The 20,526-nt window shown below is 41.5% G+C and overlaps 1 protein-coding gene across 2 annotated transcripts in view; it reads left to right on the top strand.

Moving 5' to 3' along the window:
• Nucleotides 1-20,526, top strand: part of LOC139700075 (protein decapentaplegic-like) — a 95,063-nt gene that overhangs the window by 71,851 nt on the left and 2,686 nt on the right. The window contains exons 1-2 of one of the 2 annotated variants that reach the window (XM_071598566.1): nt 3,805-4,415; nt 9,037-9,417. In XM_071598566.1, the coding sequence (XP_071454667.1) occupies nt 9,051-9,417 (367 nt within the window). In that variant the 5' untranslated portion in view covers nt 3,805-4,415; nt 9,037-9,050. Of the gene's footprint in view, nt 1-3,804; nt 4,416-9,036; nt 9,418-20,526 lie in introns of those variants that run through there. The other variant, XM_071598567.1, reaches the window with a different exon arrangement.

Below are 20,526 nucleotides of genomic sequence, written 5' to 3'. Positions count from 1 at the left end.
TAATTGGGAAACGAAAATCCTTAACACTCATAGTGTTCAGAAGTAGATCATCAGAGTATGATCAGAGAAACAAATGGTCATAGAACTTTTTCCATCCCTAGCATCATAGAATTATTTTTCAATCACTGAGCAGAAATAGTCATGGAGCTCGGCCACTTGCTATAAAAATTAGAGCTGCGCTCCATGCCTGTGCGTCGTCGTCAAAGAGGTCCCGATATCGCTCAAGAAGCATTCCGAGCCTTCCTTTCCAGAAACAAGCTCTCACGTAGGAGTGTCATTCCTTCCATGGGCCAACCGCGGCCACTCCTGTAAAGATCCGCTTGTTTCAACGGACGTCCATTAATTTTTCTTCTTCCCGAGGAGGGAAAGGTTGGATACTCTGGAGCCCAGGTGGCATTGGTGAGCCCTCGTCAAAGGCCGAGTGCTGGCCACCGTACCTTTAGGTCAAATTTTTCTAGGAAAGAGCATAAAGGGGAAATTTTGTGGGCAAAACTTTTATCTCGAACAGGAGTTATTTCCTTAACTCCCATTGAGATTTCCCCGAATTTATATTTTGTTTTAAATCTTTATACTACAATTAACAACCCATATGTTTTGAAATGATGCGTGGAGCTCACCTACTACGAAGCCCAACATCCAGTGAAATTCGCAGGGTAAGGATCCAGCTCCTTTCCATTTTGCCGCCTATGGTAGACCTGATAGCCGAAAAATCACACAGCTTCGGTGCACAGAGGTGTCACTCGAAATCGAACCCGGCCACTCCGTGACTTAGCCTAACTCCCTGCCCACTAGACAACCATGTCCCCTTATGATAAATTAAACAGGAATACATATAATACAAAAACACAGGAATGGTGGGGAAGGCGGAATCGACCAGATTACAAACGCAAAAAAGTTACCTTGACCGGAACTTAAACCAAGGATCTTTCGACTTGCCGGGCCGATGCTCTTATTCACTTGAAGTACCGAGGACACGTGAATTACACTGAAAAAATATATGTGTGTGTGTGTGTGTATGCGCGCGCGCAATAATATGAATATGATCATTTCAGTAAATTACATGTAAAGATATATGCAAAATGAGCGTTAATTGCTGAATTGGATAAGGATCAGAGAGGATCTGCTAGGTTTGTTGGGAATTGCTGCAGGAAGAGAGTGAGTGTCACGAATACGCTGGAGATATTAGTTTGGGAAAGAATTGAGACATTAGTTTGGGAGTACTCGAAGAGATCAAGAAAGACTGGTAGAGGACATTACTATGGGACTAAACTATATTGTTTGCAGATTAAGCCCTTGGGATAAAATAAGAGAAGCAGACAACGCCACAGACAGATTCAAGTACTCGTTTTTCTCTCGCACGACACGCAAGCATAAAAAATATAACCCGAAGCTCAAAAAAATTAAATTGAATTGTAGAATTTGATGATTTGGCTAAGCGCAATAAATATTGCATGATATATATATATATATATATATAACCAAATCATATCATCACCAAATCATCGTCAAAATATATATATATATATATATATATATAGGCAAATATATACATGATAGTTGTATATGAATCAACATTTAATCAAGTGTATGTATGAACTATTATTTCTACATACATGCCTCGTTCCCTAACACCCCCCTAATACGCCCGGCAGCGGCATGGGGGGTTGGTTACCTATCAAGGTCAAGCAGAATTGATTTCTCACTATAATGCTGTGTCCTTAACAAATAGGGTTTCTTCTTGAGCCATTAATGTATATAAAATGATTTGAGTCCAAATGACACGTAGATTCTCTGTATTGCCTCATGCATAATGGAGGATGATCTAAGTAATCTTCCAATCACGAGGTGCTTAGCCATATGACATTGACGTTATGATTTTGTGATCAGGAAAATAAAATAGTTTTCTCTCTCACCAAAATTCAAAAAAAATATAGCTTACTTCTGCACTCAAGACGTGTTAATCTTTCTTAACTCAATATTTTAAAGTAAATACTATGCCCCATGAATAAACGGTCGATCTTCTTATTTATTAGAATTCCTTTTTAGACATGGACGTAACTAGGTACGAACTTCAGGCGGTATAATCCCAAAAACAACCCATTGGCATGTGTCCAGTGTTGGTGTTTCATGAATATATCAACTATTGATCAAATAATGTTCATAATATACGCATCAATTTAATTCATTTCAAATCGTAATGCAATAAGTCTCATATTCAGCGCTTGTGAAACTTTTATTTGAAAAACGGTATTCCATATACCAGCAACGACGGTAATCCTGTGCGAATTGCAGATGGCATTAGTCGTTGGTTTGGCGATATGGTAACATTGATCTGTCATCCCATAAGAAAGGTCAGCTTTCGCACACCCTGCAACGAAAGTAATCGCCTTTAAAAGGTGAAACTATGTGCATGTATTCTCGGGTGTGAGTGAATGAGCTTTTAGGGCCGACTTCAAAAATTCCACTTTGGCGTGATTTCATTTAAAGCCAAGAAACCTGAGCCAGATACAAAGTGTTTACCTAGGTGCAAAACTGATCAAGGGTAGGAAACATAAATTAAGGCATGGTCTTTGTTGAGAAAAAACCACCGAAATGAAGGAGGAAAGGGGAGGGAGTTTCAGGACAGGAGGGTCAGAAGGGGGCGAGCAGGAAGTGGAACATCACTCGGGCACCGGCGTCATTCCAAATCCAGCTTCCGCGTGGGAAGAAGGTCTGCCCGCGGGAGCGCGCGCGGGAACAGCAGCGAGCTCTCGCCGCGCCCCGTACCCGCGCCTACGACCGTCGGAAAACGCGCGTACGCAGTCGTAATGCGTGTGTGGAGCGGCTATCCGTTCAATCATCTCAACTTCCAGCCGACGGCGGGCCGTTCCGTCATGGCCAACCTTGGCTCCCCCGCCGGAGACTGACGTGGAAAGGAGAAGGAGAGGTGGGGGGAAAGACAGCACCCGCTCGCGGGTTTAAAGAGCAAGGTGCTGGTTGACTTGACCTGCTGGGTAGATTGACCCCAAGCTGAGCCCCAAGAGTTTTGCAGGTTCGATTCCCGGCCCAGAAGCGGAAGATTCGCTCTGATGCGGCGGAAGTTAATGGGCACGAAATGGGAGAATTCATCGCCCGGAGAAGACGTAAAAAAAAAGACAAACACTGCTGCCGAGATGAGACGGAATGAGATGGATGAGGAGTAAAGAGAGGTGCGGCGAGGAGGGTGCCGAGCGAGAAGTGTGGGTCCTTCTCACGGGCCGGACCGGTGGGGGTGGCCGACAGCGGTTTACTGCGAAGAGTGCGAGAGATGGAAGAGGTGAAGGATATGAGGAGGGCAAGGGGGAGGGCGGAAGAGGAGGGTGGGGGAGGTGAACGTAGGGAGGAAGCTACCAACCGAACCACAAACACAACGGAGAAAAGAGAGAGAGGTTGGCAAGAAACTGGTTGCTGCTTGGTAGAGGAGAAAGACAAGAGATAGAAAGAGGCATGGAGAGAGAGAGAGAGAAAGAGTGTGAGTGGGGGAGAGGGAGGAGAGTTGTTCAGGGTGAGGGGAAGCGGAGGAGATGGGAGGAGAGGGAACTGTTGTGAGCTTTCTCTATGCTGAGCCGAATGGCGTTACGGGGTGTGCATTGAGGGAGTATCCGAAGAGGGGGAGGGGCGTTGCGGTGAGGTGGAGGGGAGGGAGAGGTTGGACGGGGGTGAGGGCGAGGAGGGAGGGGCGAGCGGTGGGATGGGGGTGGGAGGAGAGAGCCCGGGAGGGTGGGGGGAGAGAGAGAGGAGGAGATAACCCTGTGGGTCGAAGGGAATAGCCAGACTGCACGGAACCAGTGCACGTGTGCCATCGGAGTACCGCGACGTGATAGAAATAGTGCGTGATCGTTGGTGTTGATTGCGATCGCAGTGTCGTGTTGGTTGTTGTGATAGCTGCCGAAGGGGGAAAAAAGGATATTACTTCCTCCATTGCCCAAGTATAAAATCGGCTCTCCATTAAAAGAAGAGCATATTACTATTTTTTCATACCCCAGTTGTTTCCGTCGGGTGTGCTAGGATGGCCGCTGGGAGAGCGGTCGGGCCTCGAGAGAGGCGTCCCTTCTTGTGGCAGTGATTTTTCCCTCCCGAATGTTGTATCCTTCGAACTCGACCGTCCCCTACTGAGGGAGGGCGTCACGAATAAAGGTGAGGGGCTACGATGTGTCCTCTGATGTGCGGTGGGGCTCCCTTTGGTTCGCTACATCTCTGCGGATGGAACAGTTGGATCCACTTTGGAGACGCTCCTCCGAAAGGGGACCCAAGAGGAATATATCCCGGTGTCCGTGCTCAAAGGATTGCCACATGAGAACGTTTTCATTTTGGATATACCCTACCACCGTCGTGGAATTGTGCATCGGTTGCCGCCTGTGAACTGACGGGATAAACGTGCTTTGGATTATCTATAGGTAAGATCCGATCGGGTGCAAGAGCGGGGGTGATTGACTCTAAAAATGCGAGTGTTGGTAAATACACAAAGTTGGTGAGGAGGATTTGGCGGAGTTAAGGGATGGGGGAGGAGTGTTTTGGCGTGCGACGCTCGGAAAGGCTTTATTCTGCGCCAGTACGTGGAGAGTTAGTTCCGCGGCTGGTTGTCAGGGAGTGCGCGCGGGATGTCGAGGGCGTGTAGCGGTGATACGTCGCCATCGGCGGCCTTGCCCGCCGGCGAGCTCGTCCGAACTCCACAGACCCGGGAGACTCGGCCGGCAGAACCGGGAGGCGGCCCTCGTGGGCCCCGGCACCACCACTCTCCCTACCTGGCCGAAAAGACGCTCGCTACTCGGCCGGCAGACGGGCCCACTCGGTGAAATCACACCGCGGGCCGTTCGCCCTCTCTTCGACGCGGCGGAATTAATTTAAAACGACGCCCATTAACGTGCCTCGAACTGTCGAACGTCCTTATTTCCTTTCCGTGGCCTGAAAAGGGGAAAGGGGGTGGTGCGGTGATCGTTCTTGTGCGAAATAAGCCGTTAACTTTTCGCTTCTTCCGTTTCCGCTCCCCTTTTGAGCTATATCTGCAGCATGGGTTGATATTGAGAGGAGTTTTATCAATGACTCCCCGTTTTTTTAAGCGGATACTCATTCTTGTTTTTGAACCATGAGCCTCGCGCGCTCAACCATTGATAGCTGCTGTCCTTGTGCTCATTAAACTTTCAGTTTTGCTGTCCGCGGTTACAGTTCATTGGAGCTCGCGCGTGATGGAGCGAAAATAAGATGACGTCTGAAGTACAGAAGTGTGATCTCTGTAGCTAAGGGGAATTTGATAATATTCAAACGTTTTCGGAATGAGTTGGTGCTGTGTCAATTATAACTGCGAGAATGCCGAATGTCGAAATCCAGAACTGTGTGTTTTTTTAGTCAGAAACTGAGAAAAAATTTTCAATTGCTTCAAATAAAATGACGATCCCTTACACCACAACAGTATGTAGAATGCACTTAGCAAAAAAAACTATATGATGTAAAAGAAGTTCAACATTAATGCTTTTTTATGCAGCGACTGTTTGATAAATGAAAATGTTACAAAATCTGTAAATTAAGCCAACGATTATAAAAACGTTAGTTCTACAATAAAACAATATTCCCTAATGATTTCAGCGTGTTTGTGTATCAGGGAGGTCATTGGAAACCAAGTTACACTTGCATTAAACTTTTTTAGCGAGGCGATAAGAAGGAATGCTGATTCTATGGTATTGTCCACCATTTACCAGACCATTGGAATCAACCCTCCGAACCTAATCGTGTGCAATTTCGAACCAACTTCTCAATCTTCCACACCGGTTCAAATAACATATTTTCATGATTTTTCTTGGAATTGGGAAGTGTATTTAAGAGAATTAGCATCAGCAAGTAACCACATTCGAGCATCCAATGCATTCACGGGAAGTACAAGTGTAGTCAATAAACTTATAGTAATAGGATTTGCTCTTTGATAATGGCTTATTTTTGATGTCGAGACGTTTTTTATGCACTATTGGAATCGAGTACTTTTACAAACGTATTAGGTAAAAAGAGTTAAATTTCCAGGTACATCGCATATTGCCGGCTAACAAGAGGGCGTGTGGCACCATAGGACACCAGCTTATAGTTATGTAACCGCGGAAAAATATTTTTGTCAAGGTATGACAGGTGACGTTTTAAAATCAAAGTTGATGGCATTTTTGTGGTAGGCTTTGCTGTGATCTCGACTAATCGATGAGAAAACGAGAATTTAGTTCTACCAGCGCTGGAGTAGATATCTTGTTAGTTAATTACGGTGGTGTTTCACCTTCGCAAGTGGTAATGCCCTAATAAGTCCCTCAGCGTCAGATGACAACTTATGAGGTTTTTCCCGTCTCTTGAAGTGACTGAAGAGCGATCACGATAATCTTCATACTATATTTCCGTCACACTGAGGTTCTTTCATGAAAATTTTAACGAATATAATTGATATTCTTTTAATTTTATCTCATTCTTTACTCAGTACTTTCTTCGATGGCTCCTTTCTTCAAGGATATTCTGAAAGTGACCTATGGGATGGCAATAACACCTATTCTTTTTCACTTCATACCTCAACCTCTCATACAAATATAGTCACTCGCACCATTTTGTCGTAAATGATTTGGACTGAGATAATTATATTACTAGTGTTCGTTTAAGCGGATTTATCCGCTAAAATGATTTTTCAAGGATATCTAAGACGCACGATCTAAGACGTTATTTCAATCTGCTTACTCTGGATTTGTAGAAAGCTCAACAAGAAACTTTGGCTTTTACCATTGACGTAAAATATCCGAACTTTATGTAATTATGAATAGAGAATCTTCTTGGCGTAATCGGTATCTAATTAATTTTTAATGTAATATTGGCCTTAATATGCGAGTGACTTTATATTTACATGCCCAACGATGACAAAATTTCGTAGATCCTAGCCATTGCGTTGCTGATAATCGACCCTAAAATCAACATTACCCAGATTCCGCGACACGAGTTTGTCTCTTGCTTTGACAAGGACGTGTGGCGTCTCTATTATTTTACGATTTTCACTGTACAAACTGACATAATTCATCGAAACACATGAATTCCAGGCGTCGCCTTTCCTTGTTATAGGTAACCCTGGTATTGTCAACCGTATCAAACAGTAATGCTCGCGAAAGTTAAAAAATGGAAGGAGAGTAAAGCAAATCATGATTCTGTTAAAACGCATAGGGAGAGGGCAAGTACACATATAGTTAAATTGCATTAATTTGGTAATGCTTTTCTCTATTGTGGTAAGTTGTGTCACCAGTTTACCTCTAATTACCTCATGATTATTTTTAATATTTTCTGTTAAAACATTTTCATTCATACATAAATTCATTCGTGTTCGTTGCACCATTTTTGTCCATTACAGGTTGCATTTATCCTATAGCTCTGAAAGGGTTGCTCATGAAATACATGTTTTAATGTATTCCATAATATTCTAATGAAGGCATCGATTTCTTAGTTCCCCAGGTTGGTAGGGCTGGATTCATAACTAGTAATTATAAAACTGAGATTTAAAAATATAATATTTTTAACCAACTGCGTGTACTATTTAAGGAAATGTTCGAAGATCTTGCGTAGATTTCATCAAAATACAACAAAACTAATATATATAATTATTGTGACTGGGTATTGAAAAAGTAGGTTTCATTATATCGATGAATATAGTGAAGTCTTTCTTAATGAGACATCCGATAGTGAAGGTGGTGTTGCTAATTTGGTTGGGTTATTTTTTTTTAATTTTGGCTGAATTCTGTAAACCGCTGGATAATTATTCCCTGCACAATTTTCCTTATTGACAGTCATCAATCAGGAGAAATAGTTACAACGGCGAATTTGAATTCTCAAGATAAATGTTTTTCCCGCCTAATTTTCAAATAGTAATTGAAACAGAAGTACATTTACATTCGCCTTTTAAATGATATATCTGTCCATAGAGATTTTTAACTGCTAAGTTCATCGAAAAATATTTCTTGGGCTAATGTTTGGTGTTCTATTATTGTCAGTTCTGGAAAGTCATTTGAAAGTAGGAAGTTGGTCGCTACCAAGAACTTTTATATGGAAAGTGTGGATACTTTCGTCATTGAGCCTTCGGCCTGTCCCTTGGGAAAAAGGATTAATTATGCCATTTAACACCTAACTAAAACCATCAGTCATTTAGTTATTTTGGTATTTGTCTGTTTCTCTTCGTTCTTGCCCGAAGCAGCGAAATTGAGTGCTCCTTTCTTTGTCAGCACAGATTTCATATACTGCGTGTTTTGGGTGCATAGACCTTCCATATGTGACGAAATGTTCTTTATGTGATGAATAAATAACGCCCTATTAATATGTCAACTTGCGATGTACGGTAACAACTCCATTTACGAAGTTACCGCCCACAAATGCCACGCAATTACTTCAATGGCTGGTGACCCACCACCCCGTCACAAACACCTTTAGCGGCTGGAGAAGATGTATATGCGCACGCAAGATTACAAGTATGATTTTTTAGAAGGCTAGAATTCGGGCGAGGACATTTCTGAAAAATATCTGATCCCTCAAGATGAGATCAACTTCTGCTAGATGAAGTCAGCACTTAGGCTAATCATTCCCAATGCTTCTCAATGGCGGAAGAACGTTTATTCTCGTCACTATTCCCTATGTCGTTCCTTGAAACAGTTTTCCAAATTATTTGGGCCCATTAAGATTTTTTATGCGTAGGGAACATTTGTAAATAGCTGGAACGAATTTATGTGATTCTAAATCTCCGTCCTTTCTAACGACTTCAAAATGACTTTCTCCCGTCCCTACTTTTATTTATTTCACGCTTAATTTTGACTGGTGGTCTCGCCGGCTTCGCACAAAATGATCTTTGGATTAGGTGGACCGTGGAACCATTTCCAGTAGTAATCGGACACACATCCATGTTTAAATGAAAATGTTCTCCTGGTTTTAATTGAACGGTTCAAACATGTCAAGTTCGGCAACTCTTATCCTCCCTTCCGAGAGTCAACCCCAACAAACTATAGCATCTTTCCTTTCCACCCCCAGGAGCGTGAGCGACCATGCGCGGGTTCGACCTCCTTCATCTGTCTCTCCCGCTGATGGTTCTGCTCGCCTTAAACGCCTCAACGCGGACCGATGCCAAAGACTCAACCTCGGCCCCAGCTAGTTCCAAGCCCTCGGATCAAGTGGTCCAGGCGGTCGAGTCGAACCTGATGAAACTGTTCGGCTTCACGAGGAGACCCCGGCCGGACCGGCGGAAGATCGTCATACCGGACGCCATGGTGGAGTTGTACAACAGCCTGCAAAGCGGGCGGCACGAGGCCGAAGAGGACGAGGATGATCAGCAGAGGCACTCTTCGTCTAACTTGCACCTCCCGGGACGACACACCGGGACTGCCAACACAGTCAGGAGTTTTACTCACGTGGGTGAGTGTGCTTTTGGATATCCTCCACGGGGTTAGTCATTTTTGGGTAGTGCGTAATTATAACAACAACATCCGTTCGTCCCGTCGTCTCCCGCTCAGCCAACAGCGCCGGCGGTGACGCTTCCCCTTATCGTACGCGCGGTGTGGATCTCGAATCACTCTTTTTCAGGTGATTGCAGCATCTCAAGGCGAGTAAAAGATTGCAGCGTTAGCTCAAAGAGGAGTCGCCTCCAGCGAACCTAAAACTTATGCTCGAGTTGCGTAAAAATTACGTGATTACGATTTAAAATTACGAAATGTTGAACACCTCGTCAGGAACGAATGTCTTTCAATAATTCATGGCTTGAAGTGACCGTCACTCGAATTCGAAACTTTTATGGCAAAAAATCTTCTTCCAAAAGAGTGAGTGTCGTAGTAACCTTCAGCAATGTGTCACTGCACTTATTCTTTCGGGTACTAAGTGTGGACTTCATTGAGGAAAAGGTGGATGAATGCAAGTGTGTGGATGAAAACAAGCTTAATAACAAATGGCCGTTTGGAAAAAACATGACTTAAGTATTCTCTCCACTTACAAAAGCTGATATTCCACTTCTTAAATGGTTGGATAATATTCGTAAAAATCATTGCCGAGAGTGGTATGGTCAATTGCCAAACCAAGGGATAAATTAGGGAACCGCTCATTTATCATGGACCATTTAAAAACACGTCGCATTTTTTAGAATCTATCGAACTATTCAGAAATTTTTGTAAATAACTGAGGGCAATTCTTTGGTCGTCTTACTTCCACTTTTTTAATCTATGGAGTACCAATCATTGCAGATCAATATGCTTTAGTCTTGTCCTGACACGTTTAGAATATTTCATGCATCAAGTCCTTTTACGAGCAAGGTTGAAGTCTCAGAATAGGTAGTCAAAGCAGTCGTTCAAATCCTTACTAGCTGAGGGTGTATTTTAGGTCCGTGATATTGCCTCATAGGCCTCTCTCCCTCTCTCGAAGATTAGCCACTCTTTGCACAGAAAGGAAGGAATAACTCTTCTCCCTACCCCCTGCTTCGCGAGTGGCTCCTTAAGTTGTACTGTGTAACTTTCCCACCTAATTGCGGGTATTACGACCGCCTCCCTCGCTTTCGCACGCGCAGGTACACAATGGCGTATTTTGGGGGATGCGCGTTCCTTGAAATATAATTCCTGCCTTTGGAACCGCTGCTATAATGATTGATTGGTCTTGGGGTATTTTGGCAGTTGACAAGCCTTAAAATAGTGGTTAAGCTCCCTAGAAATTTGGCCCAACACTTGCAGAGTTATCTAGAGTTATTCTGCAGTAGTTCATTGACTTAACGTATGGAACGTAAATATTCCTCCTTATATATGTATCTTCTGACAGTCCCTTTTACGTGCGCCAACTATATCTTACCATGAAAAAGGTTGGCAAGGCTCTCGTTATGATCAGATATAATTAATTGTTAGGATAGATTCTAATTTGGAGACTTTTCTAAATATAAGACTACTGAACCGAAATACTAGATTCATACCAATAGTAAAATTTCTTGGAAACGGTAAATGTGAAAATTCGCAGATGGATATTACGATTGCATAGCTCCAATCAATAAAGCTCATCTAGTTGAGTCATCTGACCATATAAAAGTGTTGATTTACTTCTTGGGTGTCCTTATGAATTTTTGGTTTATGATAATTGAGTTTAGCCGTAGTAAAGTCATTTGGCTAGGGATGCTTTTTATAACATTCATTTTCTTGATACTAAATTGCAGACTCATTGATAGGTATCAAGCTAACGGCAAAAAACGAGATTCACACCTAATCCCTCGTTATTTGATAGTTTTTGCTGAATATCTTTCTCTTTTCCCTTCCTGTCCCTTATCACTTACCCTTCCCACCTGGTGGTTGCACCCCCTGCCACTCAAATTTTTGGTGGATCGCGAAGTATTTATGCCGATGTCGAATTCCTAATTTACTGATCTTAACACATCGTCAAGGAACTACTACTGTGAAATTTAACGGTTAATCGAGTTCTGTATGTAATAGTACAAATTGTTCTTTTTCAGAAAACGTCAACATACTATCCTTTGAATGCTAGCGAATAAGCTAAAATTTTCTGAATTGTTAACACTTTATATCTCCAAAAGTCGCTTTGCACTGTCATAATAGCTTCAAGTTTTGATAAACCAGCGGAAATAATAATTGACTTAAAAACCACTGCCGATCACACATAATCCACATAATTTTCAATGTTTACATAATTATCGCAACTAAAAATTATTAAAAAATTAATTTTTGCATGCATGGAATTGAATCACCCTCTGCCACACACCCTAGTGGTGGCCAGCAGGGTATCATGTAGAAAGAGAACCCCCTAAACCTAGGGAGGAATTAATTAAGATAAATTGACGAATGAAGAATTGGATGATATTTCGATTTCACCCACATAATCTCGAGTGCACGATGAGAAATATCATAAATCTACATTATTTTGCAATTAGTCATGTGATGAAGCTCCTCTTCCGGTACCTTTTATTAAGCCCCAACCTAAAATACAAACTGTTCGAGCTGTAACTCAAACCATTACTTTCCGGACTATGGTTTACGGTTTAGATGTCTTCCTGTTTTAGTGAGATATATTTAGGTGCTGTGGTTTTCCATTAAAAATAAATACAGACAAACCCTCACTCATTCTTTCTTAGCGACTTCGCACTTATTTTTCCCCTTCCCTAGCTGTCAGCATGGTACCCTGCAAACCACGGTGTGTGCAGGGCATTGCACCTCAGGAAAGCGACACCAAAAATTAAGTTTTTCTAAATTTTTAGTAGCTATAACACGCACACACACACAAACAAAACACTTACACATACGAGATACATACATAAATATACATTTAAATCATTCAAATAATGTAGATCCTCCTAGATTTTGAACTTCATTTTTTATATGTTCTCAAACCCTAGTTTTCATTCCGGTTCGACCTAATGCATTACAGCAGGGTAATATTTTTCGGAGATTTAGTCATTTATGCATGTTATGGCTATTTCTAAAAATATCCAGTAGAAATTAAGTGGCAAAGAAAATTTTTTTCTCTATGACAGAGAGCGACCAAATTATTTCGGCCAAAAATTGTTTCCATACTAATTATTCTCTACTCGCGCTTTTTCATAACGGCCTAAGCTCCCAAGTTAGCAGCAATCTTAGATTATTTGCAGATGACATGGTGATTTATAGGGAAATGAGGACACTGGCAGATTGCGTGTAACTCTCTAACGATTAAGACCAGAACCGGAGTGGCGTACGAAATGGGAGGTAGAATACAATATCAGGAAATGTAAAGAACAGAAGTTTTGGGATAAAAGAAAAGATAAACTCGGTGTGCATTAGAAAATAGATCTGATCGAGTTACTCATTTCAGAACAGGTCGATTACTTGAATGTTTACTATGATCCCAAGTTTTTCATGGGGCGTACATATTAAATAAATGTGCGAGTCTGCCTTGAAGAAGCAAGGTTTCATTGGACAGGGTGTAGGAAAATGTAATAAAAAAGTAACAGAGAGGCGTTTCTTCACTTTAGGTAGGTCATATTTGCAGCACAGTCCAAGCATCTGGGATCCATGGGAAAAGGCGTTAGTTGGTGAATTGGCTAAGGTTCAGAGAGGGTCTGATAGGTTTGTCAAGAATTACTGTGGGGATAGAGCGAGCGTCACGGGTATGCTGGAGGAATTAGGCTATGAGCCTCTTGATTCTGGAAGAGAGCTAGCAAAACTTACTGTAGGTGGTTGGAAGGTACAAGACACCCAAGATTTTTTTGTGACACAGAGGAAATTATTATGGTGCCAAATTATATGGGCAAGAACCCCATGGTACACGCCTTTCCAACAACCTTAATCTGCTAACCTGTTCTATCTTTTGCTTGGTTCGGTCACATCTACATAATACCCCGCAAGCCGCCGCAAGGGCGTGTGGCGGGGGGTGTCAGGTCACCACTCGTAAAAAGGAACAAAACCACATGCAAAATCAACACATTAATCACTATAATTCACATAATTAATCCCAGCACTGTTTTTTTTCATTGTCACACCATATAAGGGGCATTGACAAAATTGCGACGATTTCTCCCTTCGGGTACTTTTAGTTTTTAAAATATTCCTTGAAGACATTTTCTCAGTGAAATAGTTGGCTATCTGATTTTTAGTTACCTTCGTTAAATGGTATTAAACCCCACATGCCCAAATATATTTAACTTTTCTCAGCTAGGGTTAAATTCTAACCTCAATTAAAATTGTAGTTAGGCAATATGGAAAGCAATGGGACAGATTTCGTTGTTCTGCAAGAATGGAGCCAATATACCTGAAGGAAAGCTTTACATATTTCTTTTTATAGTCGATGCATTCCTTTCTAAATGTATTTTACCACATCAGTCATTTAAATCTTGAAAGGGGACACACGAGTCACTCGATCTCGAAGGTAATGATTCATCATAAAACTTTCATAGGATGGACCAATTTTTCAAAGTCAACAAAACATTACTTTAAGCATTTTCTCTCTCCTATATAATGATGATTATTTCAAACTCATGTATATCTACACACACAATACCCTGCGAGCCGCCACTCCGTGGAGCGGGGGGACACACTCACCCATGGGCACTAATTGCGATATTAATTGCCAATACGTCCCTCGCTTTTAAAATCATGAACGGAAACATTTTATTTTTTCGCAATAACAATTAAATTTTTTATAATTTGAATTAACCGTTGTTTTCAATTGAGTCTTGCTCCATCATGTATACAAATTTGTACGTTATTTGATAGTTTTTTAGCGACTGTTTTCCCTTTTCCTTTCCTCACCCATATCCTCCCTTATCACTCACTCTTCCCACCTGGTGCTTGAAACCCATACCACACACCCTTGCGGTGGATTTTGGGGCATTCGCGTCCATGTTGAAACATCGGTGTCTCTAAATCTCCCCTTCACAGCGTTATTATTGACGTCAGTCCCTAAAGTTTTCGTGGACGCTACTGAGGAAACGAATATAAACTATCATTACTGTCTCGATAGTACTTTGGGATCAACCCTTTTTTAAATTTGATTTCACTTGGTGAACGAATACCCTGCGAGTGCGGTAGCACGAATAGCAAAAATACCTCGACTATTTTTAATTGATGATACTCCCCGCCAGGTATGAAGACTAGATAGGATTGAATATAATACGAAGTCCATGCTTCGTTCTGTGGCAATAGAATTCCATGAAATGAAGCATTCAGTGTGCATGGACGCAATCCTCAGATGAGTGAAAACCCAATAATACTGCCAGTTCTGTAAGGAACTGAGTTTTCTTTTTTGATTACGTATGTTAACGACATGAGTATTCCCAATGAATATTAAACCTACAGGGCTCCTCAATATGGAACAGTAATATTTGGTATTTAATCCGTGTTATAGAATATAATTGTAATTTATGCTTTCTGCTTCATTCCTAATTATTGCAACATCAAGGGATCTCTCATTACATGTCCATGCATCCATCTACATCTACATAATACCCCGCAAGGGCGTGTGGAGGGAGGGTGTTAGGTCTCCACCCATAAAAGAGAACAAATCCATATGCAAAATTAACGTATTTATGCCAACCTACACCCATAGTGGCGTATACATTCATGCAAAAAAATTTTTAACTTAAATAACTTTACATTAGGTATAAGAGAGAATATTAGTGTAAAGCTTCTGAGTACCTTCAAAACTGTTACTACAGAGTAAGTTTGAAGTACAAAATAAACCAAGCAGTCCTTATAAGTAGATCTGCAAGTTCATTCTTCAAGTTAATCCGCGAAAAATAGGTACCCTGCACACTATATTATCATCCATTAAAACACATGTGCTCTATAGCGTAACTTGGGTTTCTGTCGGGCGTTTCATAATAACTTCTGGCACGACTGCTGAGAACGAAATTCGTTGTGAAATTAAATGATGGCTCTCCTTACTGCCTGTGCTCACCTTCCTCTAAGCCTTGCATTTGTTTGGAAAAATCTTCATAAAATTCGCAGAGAAATCCTACCCATTTTTGTTGCTTGCTTTGTTATCCCCGGAGTGACCCAAAATCCTTTCGCTTCGAGGATCCGACGGGGATCCATCCACCTCCCGCAGTTAACTCCAGGTTGCTCAAGGGTTCGTCGCAGGGAGCGGAGGGAAGGGAAGGATTCTCGCCCTCGAGACAATGAGAAGGCTATCTACTTTTGAGGTTCACGTCTCCAACCCCTTTGGCCACATACCTCGCGCCCACCGGCCGCGGCAAATTGCGGCAGTAATCTCGCCATATGGTGGGAGGGGTGGGAACCACATGGAGGTGGAGGAGGAAGTAAAAGGAAAAACACGAGGGCCAGCTCGAGGGGGGTTGGGATTTGAAAGAAGGGGGGGCGCCTGGCTGGCAGGGGAAGGGCGGATGTATGGTGCCGCGTGGTTTGCGTCCGGGGGCGCAGAGGGCGTACTCACGCAGGTCCTCCCTCGCTCAAACCCCCTCTTCCCCGCCTCACCCACCGGGCCATCACCCTCACTTGCCCACCATTCACATAGCCAGTCCTTCCGGACATCTTCCTCCTGGTCGCGTCAACCACCGTTTCTTCTCCTCCAACGGCCCTGGCTATACTTCGCGTTGCCCCACACAACCTTTTTCTCGGTCCCCAGAAAATGTTCACCTTCCCCATTTTTCCCTACGTGCCCGAAGGCTCCAATACATTGAGCGTTTCCCATACCTCGCTGCGGTGAGGATGAAATATGATCCGAGGAAGGGAACTGTAGAGTGTTTGCGGAACGTGTAAATCTTTAACTGTAGCCCGTGAATATAAAAACCCAAGTATTTGTTCAAGGGGTTCATCGAGCGAGCGTTTGTATAGTTTGACAAATAATCGATTTTGTCACCTCGGGGTGCGTTTTGAAGTCATATTTTCTATGCTAGATCCCTCCTGATACACGCCCAGTAGGCCAGTTGCGGCTCTATTTCCCGCGTTTGTTGAACTTTTGGTAGTATTTCTAAACAAAAATGCGGTGAAATTTGATGCATTTCAATATTTTCTTTAGAAATCGAAACATGTTCACGGTAATAAATTTTAACCGAGTTTCAGAAGTATTTTAAATAACGCGGCACACAGTCAGTGACTGTTTTATTTCCTAATCACCCAAAACTGTTTGTGCCGCCATTCCTTCCACATTAAATTGCTGGGTTGATTTGGTTCTTACGTAACACCTTGCTCGGCGCTCACCCTACGTACGTTTTATTCAATACACTACATCGTAAATATTGAGAATTTCCTACGCTGCCCCTCACATTGTTTCGTTGCGTTCTGTTTGTGACGCTCTCTGTTATAGAAATTATAAAAAGCTCGGTCAGAAGCTTCGAGCACAGCCAATATATCCTGCCTTTTCCATTCCTATTTTTTACACCCAACTCCCTCACCCTTGACTATTGCCTGCCCAGACATTATCTCCGTGAAGTCATCTTTTGTGTCTTCCTCAGTCTCCTCTCTTCCTTCCCTCCAGCTCCTCCTTTTCTCTTAGGATCCTCATCGTCCCTTACCTGTTCACCTTTGAACCACTTCTCGCCTATCTTACCTCCCGAAGCTTGTAAGCTTCTACTACTCTTCCCTTCCTCGGGTGGAGAAAAGAGAAAGACAACTGGCCGAAAAGTGCCTCTTATCCCACCCACCAAACCTACCTCTTCCCTCCGCCATTCCTCCCCACCCAGACTGCTCCTCCCCTGCCTTTACCCACTCCAAATTCCTTTTTTTCTGGCCTTTCTCTCACTGTCCCTTCCAATAACTAACAAGGGCCATTGTTTAGCTCCGAGGAGAAGGCGTAGGAAACGGCAAACGGTTTGCTAGCCTCCAACTCAAAACACAAGCGCCCTGTTGCTGAATTTTGTTTCTCATCCTAGCGCGCATACGGGGATGTAATGCATTTGAGTAGTCCAGCTCTAAATACTCGTAACATTTAAATAATGAACTGAAAGAATTGGATGCATCTCCAACTCATCATCTTAAACATGAATGTATTAATCGTATATCTTACTCAGTACCCAGTAATTACTGTTTCTTCTGAGGAAGACGGAGCTAAATTCCGTCGAAATTACTCGCCATATGTATGTGTGTGTGTATATATATATATATATATATATATATATATATATATATATATATATATATATATATGTACATATATATATATATATATGTACACATATATTTACAATTGATTTAATCGATTGACGATCAATACGCCTGTAAGAACTGTTCAAGAAAAGGAACAAGGGTGTGACTGAAAAAACTTGGAAACAAACGACAACTCATTTTCAGTAATATCGCCTTATGGATGGGAAAAATTAGCATATTTGCTGGCATCATGCTTTTATCCTCATGATATTGTATCTGCTGGCGAAATTAATCAAGCCTTTGAAATAGCTTTGAATATTTATTGATATTTTAATCAATTTCTATGGACTTAGACCTACCTGTGACGATGTGTAAGACATTCTGAGAGGCCCCCATTACGTTTCATTCCCTTTATTGCATTCCATTCGCATTATTCTCTGAACTATTTTCACTGCGGTGCCCTGCCCTTTCAATCAGACATTTTCATATCAAACTTTCATATGTATATCTACATCTGAACACAACTTTGCAAACTGTAACAAGGACGGGTGACAGGGAGTGTTTGAGTACTAGTCATTGGGAATGCATATGCATGGAGGTATTCTTTAGTTGTAGATTAAGAACCTGGGTTGAGAGAATTTAGTCACGTTGGTCACTTTAAATCAAAGGACTATGAAGAAAGAATGTCTAATGTCGGTTTCTCCCCCTATGATTTTGAAAGCAGATTGGCTGTAAACATTCACAACCAAATAATTACAGGACATCTTCCGAATCTCGCCTCTGAACTCCTTACACTCTTTTTCCACGGAAAAATTTTGTATTGGTATTTTGAGCTCTCCCCGTAATGTTTTTTTTTTAACTTGAGATTATTATGGGATGTCGACGTATATTTCGGAAAGCAATGACCCTTAAATGTCATCCATGATTTAGCCAAGTTTCTCCTCAATATTTGTAAGATAATTGTCATGGACTGCATAGTTCGTGGTACTCAGCAAGTATGCTTTTTGGTTTTTCACTCTCGTCAAGGAATTGGAAGTATTTCTTCGATGTTATTGCCCCTTATGTTAAAAACTAAATAATTCTAATTTGTTAGAAATATCTTAAAAGACCGTTGTATCACTCTAGAGGTTATGTCTATCCAAAACCTAACTTAAACGGTTGAAAACCATCAATTACCATCTTAAGTGATTGTCTAATATAAATCCGTGTGCAGCTATTCCAGTAACTGTTTCGAGTACAGATTAAAAATACCAGTAACATGAGTACAAATAAATATTTAAAAAATATAAGAAATGAGTAGGGACATTTGATATCTCAGTGTAAACATGAACTGCGCTGTAATGGAGTCAGTGCCTGGCTTACTGATTTGAGGGCGTTATCACATGAAGGAAAACGGATGTTGGGAGCTTTCTAACATACGCCAAGCTTTACATTTGTTCCACAAGTAGAAGTGAGTTTTGAAATAGAAACATATAAGGGGAAAAAGAACTAATGGGCATTTTAACTTGGAGAATATTGTTGTTTACGAATCCGTACATGAGGCTGCGAGAATTTCAAATTAGAATTTGAGCATTGTCCTGTTACTGAATATTTTTGGAAGTAAGTCGTTTCTGTCGCGGTGACCTACTTTGTCCGAATATGTTACCGGAGCAATATGTGTAGATATGTAATGATTTTGCATAAATGGTGAGTGACCTAACAAACCCCCGCCACACGCCTTTCTGGAAGCTTGCGGGGAATAATTTAGATGGTAGATGAAATATTGAACTGCTGAGGATTATGAGTCAATCATTAACTTTGACAGTTAAAGAAATATAGCTTTCCAGGACCCTGGATGGCTCCTATGATTTCACATTTCTGATTACTTTTGGACTCAGAGAATTTTAATTATTTTATTAACGTCTTCCATACCCTTGCTATGGGTATAAATATAATGGACTCTCCGTCATGTTCCCTTTCATTCGCTGTACTGGTGGTATTGATCCCTGGTGGAAGGGTATTGGAATTTATCAGAAATTTGATGACCAATATGAAATGTATCCTGCGTAACACTCCAGTGAAATGACTTACGATCAGAAATAACTGACAGACGTATAGTTATTATTTCGCATATGCATTACAGTATGTAGAAATGTATAATCCCGATATATAGTAATTTATGCATCTACATAAATACGCCGATATCCACCAAAAAGAAGGGTTAAAGAAGGTGCACGCACCAGGCGATGTGTATGGGATAAAAGAGAGGAAAGGAAAAAAATTCACCTAAAACCGCGAATAAATTTGCAAATTTACAGATATGTTGATGGAAAATTTAGCTCAAAATTAGTTTTAATTTCACCCAGTAAAAAAGTTTATTGCTTTACGAAAAAGAAGTAAATAAAACGCAAGAGTTGATAAGTTGACTCTTGAGCAGTGGCGGAAGGTAATATCTGTATAAATACCCCGCGATGCACCATACATTTGTGTGGCAGGGGGTGCAAATATCAAGCGGAAAGGGATGAGGTAGAGGAAGGGTGTTTAATGGGTTAGGAAAATGGAGAAAACACATTTAGAATGAATACAGCTCCAAGAAAAAGGAATAACTTTCAAGGATTTTGAAGGACTAATAGAACGTAAAGTATTGGCAGCTTATTTACAGTGCATGGTGTACCAACCAACCCACTAAACAAAATATAATAAATCATCTACGGGACAATGAAGGGAGCAACCGATCTACAAAGAAGCGTTCTTCAATATCTCTAGCAGAGGGGAAGCTTCTGCTAGAGATATTGAAGAAGTAGTATAGTAGTGGAGAATCAGTGCGAGTGCGTTTCAATTTTATTTCTGGCAAATGCATATATTTATTCACCTATCACTTTGGAAAACAAATTCACGTATCCCAAAAATACTAATACTTTACAAAGAGTGATTAATAATCTGCTTTTAAGCTACAGATCCTAAAATGTTTTGTAGGTAGTCGCTA

This window comes from Hetaerina americana, unplaced genomic scaffold (genome assembly GCF_022747635.1).
Source record: "Hetaerina americana unplaced genomic scaffold, ioHetAmer1.1.p SCAF_10, whole genome shotgun sequence".
NCBI lineage: Eukaryota > Metazoa > Arthropoda > Insecta > Odonata > Calopterygidae > Hetaerina > Hetaerina americana.
Note: the sequence above shows the minus strand (reverse complement) of the source record. Positions and strands in the feature narration are given on the sequence as shown.